The 12,766-nt window shown below is 41.4% G+C and overlaps 1 protein-coding gene across 1 annotated transcript in view; it reads right to left on the bottom strand.

Annotated features, from left to right (window-relative positions):
- Nucleotides 1-3,327, bottom strand: part of LOC120030360 (fibrinogen alpha chain-like) — a 10,226-nt gene extending 6,899 nt beyond the window's left edge. The window contains exons 1-2 of the mRNA XM_038975743.1: nt 3,196-3,327; nt 1,954-2,070 (exon numbers count right to left, since the gene is read on the bottom strand). Of these exons, the coding sequence (XP_038831671.1) occupies nt 1,954-2,070; nt 3,196-3,249 (171 nt within the window). The 5' untranslated portion in view covers nt 3,250-3,327. The remainder of the gene's footprint in view (nt 1-1,953; nt 2,071-3,195) is intronic.
- Between the last annotated feature and the right edge of the window lie 9,439 nt (nt 3,328-12,766).

Below are 12,766 nucleotides of genomic sequence, written 5' to 3'. Positions count from 1 at the left end.
ATGAGAGAGAAGGGGGAGAGGAGAGAGAAGGGGAGGAGAAGGACAGAGGACAGGAGGGGAGAGTAGAGAAGGAGGAGGAGAGAGGACAGAGAAGAGGAGGGAGAGGATAGGAGAGGAGGAGAGAGAAGGGGAGGAGAAGGACAGAGAGACAGGAGGGGAGAGTAGAGAGGAGGAGGAGAGGAGAAAGAAGAGGAGGGAGAGGAGAGGAGAGGAGGAGAGGAGAGAGGAGAGAAGGGGGGGGGGGAGGAGAGGAGAGGAGGAGAGAGGAGAGAGAAGAGGAGGGAGGGGAGAGGAGAGGAGAGTATGAGAGAGGAGAGGAGGAGGATGAGAGAAGAGGGGAGAGTAGAGAAGGAGGAGGAGAGAGGAGAAAGAAAGGGGGAGGGAGGGAAGAGAGGAGCAGGTGGAGAGAGAAGGAGGAGGAGAACAGAGACAGGAGGGGAGAGTAGAGAAGAGGAGGAGAGGACAGAGAAGAGGAAGGGAGGGAGAGGAGGAGAGGATAGGAGAGAAGGAGAGGAGAGGAGAGAGAGGAGAGGAGAGGAGAGGAGAGGAGAGGAGAGGAGGAGAGAGAAGAGGAGGGAGGGAGGGGAGAGGAGAGGAGAGTAGAGGAGGAGAGAGGAGAGGAGGAGGATGAGAGAAGAGGGGAGAGTAGAGAAGGAGGAGGAGAGAGGAGAGAGAAGAGGAGGGAGGGGAGAGGAGCAGGAGGAAAGAGAAGGGGAAGAGGAGGACGTGAGAGGAGGAGAGAGGAGCGAGTTACAGGACATAGACGGAGGTCTTCCCAGACGCAATTTAAGCCTAGTCCTCAAATCCACCCCAGAGTGAATATAAACTACTGAGACATGGAGATAGGGAGACATAGAGACATAGAGACATTGAGACATGGAGACAGGAAGACCTAGACAGTGAGACATAGAGACATGGAGATAGGAAGACCTAGACAGTGAGACATGGAGACAGGAAGACCGAGACAGTGAGACATGGAGACAGGGAGACAGGAAGACCGAGACAGTGAGACATGGAGACAGGAAGACCGAGACAGTGAGACATGGAGACATGGAGACAGGAAGACCTAGACAGTGAGACATGGAGACATGGAGACAGGAAGACCTAGACAGTGAGACATGGAGACATGGAGACAGGAAGACCGAGACATGGAGACATGGAGACAGGAAGACCTAGACAGTGAGACATGGAGACATGGAGACAGGAAGACCTAGACAGTGAGACATGGAGACATGGAGACAGGAAGACCTAGACAGTGAGACATGGAGACATGGAGACATGGAGACAGGAAGACCTAGACAGTGAGACATGGAGACAGGAAGACCTAGACAGTGAGACATGGAGACAGGGGAACATGGAGACAGATGGACAGGGAGACAGGAAGACCGAGACAGTGAGACATAGAGACAGGAAGACCGAGACAGTGAGACATGAAGACAGGGGAACATGGAGACAGATGTACAGGGAGACAGGAAGACAGTGAGACATGGAGAAGGGAGACATGGAGAAGGGAGACAGGGAGACAGGAAGACATAGAGACAGGCAGACATGGAGACAGGCAGACAGGGGGACATGGAGTCAAATCAATGCCTAGTCATAACCAATGCCTAGTCAAATCATCGCCTAGTCAAATCAAAGCCTAGTCAAATCATCGCCTAGTCAAATCAAAGCCTAGTCAAATCAAAGCCTAGTCAAAATGGATTGTAAAATGTCTGTGTTTTCAATCAACTTGATCACATATGAACTTTTATTAATCTAGGAGTTTGCGTAACTGGTCATCTCTATGTTGACATGTTTCCCAGTCTTCCCATAAGGAGAGAGAAATGATTTGCTCACCCCTCACCTGAACAGGATACAACTATACACACTATGTCAAATAAAACCAGAAAAATATTCTAAACAGGAATTTATATTATTAAGACATTTCCAGTTCTCCTAAGAGTGAAAACGTACCCAGTCGTCATCTGAGCAGAAAGGCCAGCTCCTCTCTGTGGCACATTTATCAGCCTTGTAGCCATGTTCTACTGGCCGGGTTCCACGAGGGCTCAATACGGTCGCTACGTCCTCAGCCTGAGAGAGACCAGGGGGAGAAAAGGGGGGAGATAGAGGGGGGGGGGGGGGGGGTACAGAGAGGGGGATGGAAACAGAGAGAGAGAGGGGGGTGAAACAGAGAGAGAGAGAGGGGGATGGAAACAGAGAGAGAGAGAGGGGGGTGAAACAGAGAGAGAGAGAGGAGGGAGAGAGATTGAAATAAAAAAGCAACAAACATTTCATTGATGTTACCATCTACAAGAATAATATTACTGAATTCAAATTTTTCAAACTTGAAAACTTGTGCTGAAAACCAGTGGTGGAAAAATGACCCAACTGTCAACCTTGAGTAGAAGTGACGATAGTTAATAGAAAAAGACTCATGTAAAAGTGAAAGTCACCCAGTCAAATACTACTTTAGTTAAAAGTCTAAAAGTATTTGGTTTTAAATATACTGAAGTATCAAAAGTAAATGTAGTTACAAAAATGTACTTAAGTATTAAAGGTAAAATTAAAATATGAATGATTTCTAATTACTTATATTAAGCACAATTTGTGATTTATTTTTATTTTTACGGATTGCCAGGGGCATACTCCAACACTCAAGACATAATTTACAAACAAAGCATTTGTATTTAGTGAGTCTGCCAGGTCAGAGGCAGCAGGGATAACCAGGGACCTTCTCTTGATAAGTGGGTGAATTGGATAATTTTTCTGTCCTGCTAATCATTCAAAATGTAACAAGTACTTTTGCGTGTCAGGGAAAATGTATGGAGTAAAAAGTACATTATTTTCATTAGGAATATAGTGAAGTAAAAGTAAAAGTTGTCAAAAATATGAACAGTAAAGTACAAATACCCCAAAAAGTACTTTATAGTATTTTTACTTAAGTACTTTTACACCACTGCTGAAATCATCATTCTAGTCCTTGTCTACATACCCCAAAAACCTGCAATTATGCGCAAAATGTCACACTGAATTTAATTCAAGCTAACATATAAACAGCTAGCATATAAACAAGGACTACATACAGCATGTAATCTGGAAAAAATTATATATAAATCCAATCTATTATTATTATTATTATTATTAAATCAAATATTATTAAACCTATTAAATTAGAAATAATGATTTAATAAATAATGAATAAATATGTTATCGTACCCAAGTGGAGGCGAGGACAGCCAGGCAGAAGCAGAGGATATGTAGTAGCTTCATCTCTCTCCTCTCTGTGTGGTGGTCCGTCTAGAATACTGTTCCCCCGGTCCTCAGGGCCCTATATATGACAATACCTGATGACAAACCCTTGGTTAGGTCCAAATGGCACCCTATTCCCTATATGGTGCACTACTTATACCTGGGGCCCATAGGGTGACCCATAGGACTCTGGTCTAAAGTAGTGCACTATATAGGGAATAGGGTGTCATTTGGGATACACATACATTAGTCACTGTTTGTCTAGTGAGCGGTCCCTCCGAGAAACCTCCTGGGGTTTCGTAACGGATTGATTGACTCACAGGTTGGGATGCTTCTCATTCCAGATAGGTTGCGTCCCTTGTGCCCTTGGCAGATCTGGGGCTGGCCTGTCATATCAAACATCTCAGTAAGTGTGCTAAGCTAGGATCAGTCCCCTCCAAAATCAGTACTCTGAGACGCTTGAAACATACCACCCCTGATCAGACTGAGCAGCTGTGAGGGTAGAGGCATGATATATACGACCCCTGATCAGACTGGGTAGCTGTGAGGAGTAGAGGCTTGATATATACGACCCCTGATCAGACTGGGTAGCTGTGAGGGGTAGAGGCATGATATATACGACCCCTGATCAGACTGGGTAGCTGTGAGGAGTAGAGGCATGATACATACGACCCCTGATCAGACTGGGTAGCTGTGAGGAGTAGAGGCTTGATATATTGATATATACGACCCCTGATCAGACTGGGTAGCTGTGAGGAGTAGAGGCATGATACATACGACCCCTGATCAGACTGGGTAGCTGTGAGGAGTAGAGGCTTGATATATTGATATATACGACCCCTGATCAGACTGGGTAGCTGTGAGGAGTAGAGGCATGATACATACGACCCCTGATCAGACTGGGTAGCTGTGAGGAGTAGAGGCATGATACATACGACCCCTGATCAGACTGGGTAGCTGTGAGGAGTAGAGGCTTGATATATACGACCCCTGATCAGACTGGGTAGCTGTGAGGAGTAGAGGCTTGATATATACGACCCCTGATCAGACTGGGTAGCTGTGAGGAGTAGAGGCATGACACATACGACCCCTGATCAGACTGAGCAGCTGTGAGGAGTAGAGGCATGATACATACGACCCCTGATCAGACTGAGCAGCTGTGAGGAGTAGAGGCATGATACATACGACCCCTGATCAGACTGAGCAGCTGTGAGGAGTAGAGGCATGATACATACGACCCCTGATCAGACTGGGTAGCTGTGAGGAGTAGAGGCTTGATACATACGACCCCTGATCAGACTGGGTAGTTGTGAGGAGTAGAGGCTTGATATATATGACCCCTGATCAGACTGGGTAGCTGTGAGTAGTAGAGGCATGATACATACGACCCCTGATCAGACTGGGCAGATGTGAGGAGTAGAGGCTTGATATATACGACCCCTGATCAGACTGAGCAGCTGTGAGGAGTAGAGGCCTGGTAATATACGACCCCTGATCAGACTGGGTAGCTGTGAGGAGTAGAGGCTTGATACATACGACCCCTGATCAGACTGGGTAGCTGTGAGGAGTAGAGGCATGATATATACGACCCCTGATCAGACTGGGTAGCTGTGAGGAGTAGAGGCATGATACATACGACCCCTGATCAGACTGGGTAGCTGTGAGGAGTAGAGGCTTGATACATACGACCCCTGATCAGACTGGGTGGCTGTGAGGAGTAGAGGCTTGATACATACGACCCCTGATCAGACTGAGCAGCTGTGAGGAGTAGAGGCTTGATATATACGACCCCTGATCAGACTGGGTAGCTGTGAGTAGTAGAGGCATGATACATACGACCCCTGATCAGACTGGGTAGCTGGGAGGAGTAGAGGCTTGATATATACGACCCCTGATCAGACTGGGTAGCTGGGAGGAGTAGAGGGGAGAGAACGAGAGAAGAACATAGGAGGCATGTTTCTGGAATGAAACCACAGTCTTGTTGATTTTAGTGTCTGTGTGGTTGTTTTTCACTATCTCTTCTCTGACCTGGAGGTGAGCTGACTCAGCAGTTGATGTCTGTATTGATTTCTCAAACAGGTTGTCCCTTTGCAGCCTTTGTAGCCTGGATAGGTTTGTACTCATGCCATCTCCACTGCTCATTGTCAAGCCAAACATGACTTTGAGTGACAAGGAGTTGGCATGACAACACAAACAGCCTGACACTCAGGCTAGTCTTACTGAGAGGAGATTATGTTTTAGCATGGTGTGTTTTTTCAGTCATCGTAACATCCCACACAGTACCTGTAAACCCACACAGGACAGCAAATAGGGACAAATTCCGATTGGTGTTTTCGCCCACAAGTTCCCGAAAGTCCTGTGTTCTGTGTTCTAAAGTTCTGTGTTCTGTGTTCTAAAGTTCTGTGTTCTGTGTTCTAAAGTTCTGTGTTCTGTGTTCTAAAGTTCTGTGTTCTGTGTTCAAAAGTCCTGTGTTCTAAGTTCTAAAGTCCTGTGTTCTGTGTTATAAAGTTCTGTGTTCTAAGTTTTAAAGTTCTGTGTTCTAAGTTCTAAAGTTCTGTGTTCTAAGTTCTAAAGTTCTGTGTTCTAAGTTCTAATGTTCTGTGTTCTAAGTTCTAAAGTTCAGTGTGCCTCCCTCTACTCGTTGATATGTTAATAACATGACGTTTATAGTGCTTAGTAAGGCTCATGGTCTCGTGGTTGGTTGCCCTGAGACTAAATCAGTGTCACCCTTAGCCCAAGAGGGAATTAGGCTACCTATTGGGCTAACGGTTAAAGGGGCAATCTGCAGTTGTTACATCTATTTTTTGGTTTCATATATGAATGGACATGTACACATTGATTCCTGAATAATAGAAGTTTTAAATGTCTCATGAGCTTAGTTCAACTGTCGTACACCATCAGAACCCAAAATATACTCTGTTAACAAAGCAAAATGTAAACAAACACAATATAGCCTCAAAACATGGATAAAACTATAATTGTTGATATCACGGATGGTCAGTCTTTCATCCGTAGCTCTGTCTGTAAATATGAGGGTGGTTACATCTCTCCAGCCCCAACCCTCCGTTTTGTACCCAAACAGTGGCAGAGAAACACTTTGTTATTGTTTCACCTGCTGATTTCCCCTGTAAGACGTTGTGTGTCTGCTGTTTCACCTGCTGATTTCCCCTGTAAGACGTTGTGTGTCTGCTGTTTCACCTGCTGATTTCCCCTGTAAGACGTTGTGTGTCTGCTGTGAGAAACCGGAACAGGACCGGGTCTGTGGTCCAAACACTTAAAACACACACCCCTCAAATGAAGTGGACACTTTTAATGACGCTTGCAGGGCGTCATTAACCCTAACCCTCTCCCCTAGCTAACCCTAACCCTCTCCCCTAGCTAACCCTAACCCTCTCCCCTAGCTAACCCTAACCCTCTCTCCTAGCTAACCTCAAATGAAGTGGACACTTTTAATGACGCTTGCAGGGCAAGGGAGGAAGGAATGATTTATACATGGACAACCCGTGGTCCTCTCTCCTAGCTAACATTAGCCCTCTATCCTAGCTAACATTAGCCCTCTATCCTAGCTAACATTAGCCCTCTATCCTAGCTAACATTAGCCCTCTATCCTAGCTAACCCTAATCCTCTCCCCTAGCTAACCCTAACCCTCTCCCCTAGCTACCCCTCTCTCCTAGCTAACCCTAACCCTCTCTCCTAGCTAACCCTAACACTCTCCCCTAGCTACCCCTCTCTCCTAGCTAACCCTAACCCTCTCCCCTAGCTACCCCTCTCTCCTAGCTAACCCTAACCCTCTCCCCTAGCTAACCCTCTCTCCTAGCTAACCCTAACCCTCTCCCCTAGCTAACCCTCTCTCCTAGCTAACCCTAACCCTCTCCCCTAGCTAACCCAAACCGTCTCCCCTAGCTAACCCTAACCCTCTCCCCTAGCTAACCCTCTCTCCTAGCTAACCCTAACACTCTCCCCTAGCTAACCCTCTCTCCTAGCTAACCCTAACCCTCTCCCCTAGCTAACCCTCTCTCCTAGCTAACCCTAACCTTCTCCCCTAGCTAACCCAAACCCTCTCCCCTAGCTAACCCAAACCCTCTCCCCTAGCTAACCCTCTCTCCTAGCTAACCCTAACCCTCTCCCCTAGCTAACCCCAAACCTCTCTCCTAGCTAACCCTCTCTCCTTGCTAACCCTAACCCTCCCTCTTGGAGTGTCAAAGCAAAGGGGTGTTAATTTTTATTTATCTAGGCAAGTCAGTGAAGAACAAATTTTTAATTTCAATGACGGCCTAGGAAGAGGGAGTTAACTGCCTTGTTCAGGGGCAGAACGACAGATTTTTGACCTTGTCAGCTCAGAGATTCGATCTTGCAACCTTCCGGTTTCTAGTCCAACGCTCTAACCACTAGGCTACCTGCCGCCCCTCTGTAAATAATACCTATGTAAATAAGATATTTCTGTATTTAATTTGCAATACATTTTCAATTAGCATTTCTAAAAACATATTTTCAATTTGTCATAATGGGGTATTGTGATGTCATAATGGGGTATTGTGATGTCATAATGGAGTATTGTGATGTCATGAAGGCGACTTTGGCACTAATTATAGGCTACAGTTTCCAAGGGGCGACTTTGGCACTAATATAGGCTACAGTTTCCAAGGGAGACTTTGGCACTAAGTATAGGCTACAGTTTCCAAGGGGAGACTTTGGCACTAATTATAGGCTACAGTTTCCAAGGGGAGACTTTGGCACTAATTATAGGCTACAGTTTCCAAGGGGAGACTTTGGCACTAATTATAGGCTACAGTTTCCAAGGGGCGACTTTGGCACTAATTATAGGCTACAGTTTCCAAGGGGAGACTTTGGCACTAATTATAGGCTACAGTTCCCAAGGGGAGACTTTGGCACTAATTATAGGCTACAGTTTCCAAGGGGAGACTTTGGCACTAATTATAGGCTACAGTTTCCAAGGGGAGACTTTGGCACTAATTATAGGCTACAGTTTGCAAGGGGAGACTTTGGCACTAATTATAGGCTACAGTTTCCAAGGGGAGACTTTGGCACTAATTATAGGCTACAGTTTCCAAGGGGAGACTTTGGCACTAATTATAGGCTACAGTTTGCAAGGGGAGACTTTGTCACTAATTATAGGCTACAGTTTCCAAGGGGAGACTTTGGCACTAATTATAGGCTACCGTTTCCAAGGCCCATTGTGAGATTATGAATAATGTTCAATTTAAAATGTTTGGGGCTACGTAAGTTATAGCAGAGATAACATGAGGCAACATGAGGCCTTCATCACTGATATTTATGTGAATAGGTGGATTTGAGTCTCCTACTTGTCAGAACACTGCCTAGTGACCACAGTCAATCTTCAGGACTAAACTGTTGTGCTGAACTTCCCTTGCTACATTCAGCACATGGGGCCCGATTCAGACTTGAGATAAACAGACTTAAGTCAACATTCCAAGTCCATATTAAATCAACTTATCTGAATAGGGCCAAGGGAGAATCTTTTTTTGTGTCAAATTTCACCTTCATTTTTTTCTTTGCTTTGTTTAGACATATTTCAAACCAGAAGAGACAGAGAAGGAGTGAAAGTTGAACAGGTGGAAGTGGGAAGTGAACCCCGACTAACTGAGGTAGTTGAGAGTTCCCACCAGCTACGTACCTTGTGTAGGTTTGTCAGAATTGTTGTTGTTGTTGATTAAAGGCTAAATGTGAACTTCAAACATTGTGCTGCTGTGCTGTTCAGAATTGGTGACAAGTGTGCCCTCAAGCGAACTCTATGCTCAAGTTTTTTTTTAAACAGGCAAGATCGCCTCCCCCCTATATTCGGGTCCTTCATGAACTCAGACGGGTGAGAGCAACACACCAAACGCTCAGATGACACTCTCCGTAACAACCCAGGAAAGTGGTGCGGCAAAGAAACCGTGAGTACACAAATGTTCTCGCGCTGAAGAAGGAAATAAAACAAGGAATTCACTCAATTAAAAATCAATACACATACATTAAACTATATATACATCTATATACACATCAATACACATACATTAAACTATATATACATCTATATACACATCAATACACATACATTAAACTATATATACATCTATATACACATCAATACACATACATTAAACTATATATACATCTATATACACATCAATACACATACATTAAACTATATATACATCTATATACACATCAATACACATACATTAAACTATATATACATCTATATACACATCAATACACATACATTAAACTATATATACATCTATATACACATCAATACACATACATTAAACTATATATACATCTATATACACATCAATACACATACATTAAACTATATATACATCTATATACACATCAATACACATACATTAAACTATATATACATCTATATACACATCAATACACATACATTAAACTATATATACATCTATATACACATCAATACACATACATTAAACTATATATACATCTATATACACATCAATACACATACATTAAACTATATATACATCTATATACACATCAATACACATACATTAAACTATATATACATCTATATACACATCAATACACATACATTAAACTATATATACATCTATATACACATCAATACACATACATTAAACTATATATACATCTATATACACATCAATACACATCAATTACACTATATATACATCTATATACACATCAATACACATACATTAAACTATATATACATCTATATACACATCAATACACATACATTAAACTATATATACATCTATATACACATCAATACACATACATTAAACTATATATACATCTATATACACATCAATACACATACATTAAACTATATATACATCTATATACACATCAATACACATACATTAAACTATATATACATCTATATACACATCAATACACATACATTAAACTATATATACATCTATATACACATCAATACACATCAATTACACTATATATACATCTATATACACATCAATACACATACATTAAACTATATATACATCTATATACACATCAATACACATCAATTACACTATATACATCTATATACACATCAATACACATAAATTACACTATATACATCTATATACACATCAATACACATACATTAAACTATATATACATCTATATACACATCAATACACATCAATTACACTATATACATCTATATACACATCAATACACATAAATTACACTATATACATCTATATACACATCAATTACACATCAATTAAACTATATATAAATCTATATACACATCAATACACATCAATTACACTATATATACATCTATATACACATCAATTAAACTATATATACATCTATATACACATCAATACACGTCAATTACACTATATACACATCAATAGACATCAATTAAACTATATATACATCTATATACACATCAATACACATAAATTACACTATATACATCTATATACACATCAATTACACATCAATTAAACTATATATACATCTATATACACATCAATACACATAAATTACACTATATACATCTATATACACATCAATTACACTATACATATCTATATACACATAAATGCAACTATATATACATCTATATACACATCAATACACATCAATTAAACTATATATACATCTATATACACATCAGTTACAACATACATACAGTACCAGTCAAAAGTTTGGACACACCTACTCATTCTAGGGTTTTTCTTTATTTTTACAATTTTCTACACTGTAGAATAATAGTGAAGACATCAAAACTATGAAATAACACATATGGAGTCATGTAGTAATCAAAACCGTGTTAAACAAATCAAAATATAATTTATATTTGCGAGTCTTCAAAGTAGCCACCTTTTGCCTTGATGACAGCTTTGCACACTCTTGGCATCATGTAGTAACCAATGGTCGAATTGCCGCAAAGAAACCTCTACTAAAGGACACCGATAAGAAGAAGAGACTTGCTTGGGCCGAGAAACACGAGCAATGGACATTAGACCAGTGGAAATCTGTCCTTTGGTCTGATGAGTCCAAATGTGAGATTTGTTTTGGTTCCAACCTCAGGTATCTTTGTGAGACGCAGAGTTGGTGGCTACTTTCAATAATCTAAAGTGGAATATATATTGGTTATTGGTTAAATTGGTTACTACATGTTGGTAAATGACACGTCACAGTTACCTATAGTTGTTTTTTAATGCAAATTGATGGCATATTTTTCGTTAATACTACTGGAAAGCCTACTAGGTTTAGGGAGCTTTATCTATCGTTTGATTCTTTCCCCAGATGTTATACATGACTCATACTGTGGTAGTCTCTATGCTACTGTCACGCCCTGACCTCAGTTCCTTTGTTATGTCTCTATTTTGGTTTGGTCAGGGCGTGAGTTGGGATGGGCATTCTATGTTTTGTGTTCTATGCTTTATATTTCTATGTGTTTGGCCGAGTGTGGTTCTCAATCAGAGGCAGCTGTCTATCGTTGTCTCTGATTGAGAACCATATTTAGGTAGCTTTTTCCCACGTGGTTTTTTTGGGTAGTTATTTTCTGTTGTGTGTCTGCACCAGCCAGAACTGTTTCGGTCGTTATTCTTTGTTATTTTTGTTATTTCAGTGTTCATTTAAATAAATATGGACACGTACCATGCTGCACCTTGGTCCTCTCCTTCCAACAGCCGTTACAGCTACACTATACAGCCACTTCCATTTGAACCTGATCTAGACTACAACACCACATGTTACTGTATCCCACGTTTAACATTCAAATTGATATCTTGTTGCTGTAATTGCATAGGTTCATCACATTTTGTATTTTGCATATCGCTATTAATATGTTTAATAATTGTATGTTTATATTGCAATTTATTCATATTATAGTATTTGATATAACTTAATTATGCATTCACGTACTATCGTTATGGTACTATCGTTACTATAGTATTTGATAACTTAATTATGCATTCACGTACTACTATTATTATTTGTTATTTCTCTCTCTCCGCAGAAACACATACATACTTTGTTACCCAGCGGCTGGCCAATCCTAACCCCAGCCAATCATGACAAGAATCCCAGACTAATGCCAACTGAAATGTCAAATGTCAATCATTTAAACTAACTCAACTGTACTGTGACTCCATCCATCTGAACAACCTTCCATGTCCTGTACCATAATCTGAATATAAAGATTCAGATCAGAGACATTAGCATAATGGATGACTGGTTGATCGTATTGAGCCCCACTTCTCTATAACTGCCAACATTAGCAATCCTTGCCTGTATGTTTTTTAATGAATATGAAATATAATGCAATATTTCCATAGACGTTTTCTCTCTCAACCTCCTCTCTCTCTCTCTCTCTCTCTCTCTCTCTCTCTCTCTCTCTCTCTCTCTCTCTCTCTCTCTCTCTCTCTCTCTCTCTCTCTAACCTCCACTCTCTGTCTCTCTCCTCTCTCTCTATTCCTCTCTCAACCTCCTCTCCCCCTCTCTCTGTCTCTTCTCTCTCTCTATTCCTCTCTCAACCTTCTCTCTCAACCT

This window comes from Salvelinus namaycush, chromosome 36 (assembly GCF_016432855.1).
Source record: "Salvelinus namaycush isolate Seneca chromosome 36, SaNama_1.0, whole genome shotgun sequence".
Classification (NCBI taxonomy): domain Eukaryota; kingdom Metazoa; phylum Chordata; class Actinopteri; order Salmoniformes; family Salmonidae; genus Salvelinus; species Salvelinus namaycush.
The sequence above is the reverse complement of the archived record's forward strand: the minus strand, read 5'-3'. Positions and strand labels throughout refer to the sequence as shown.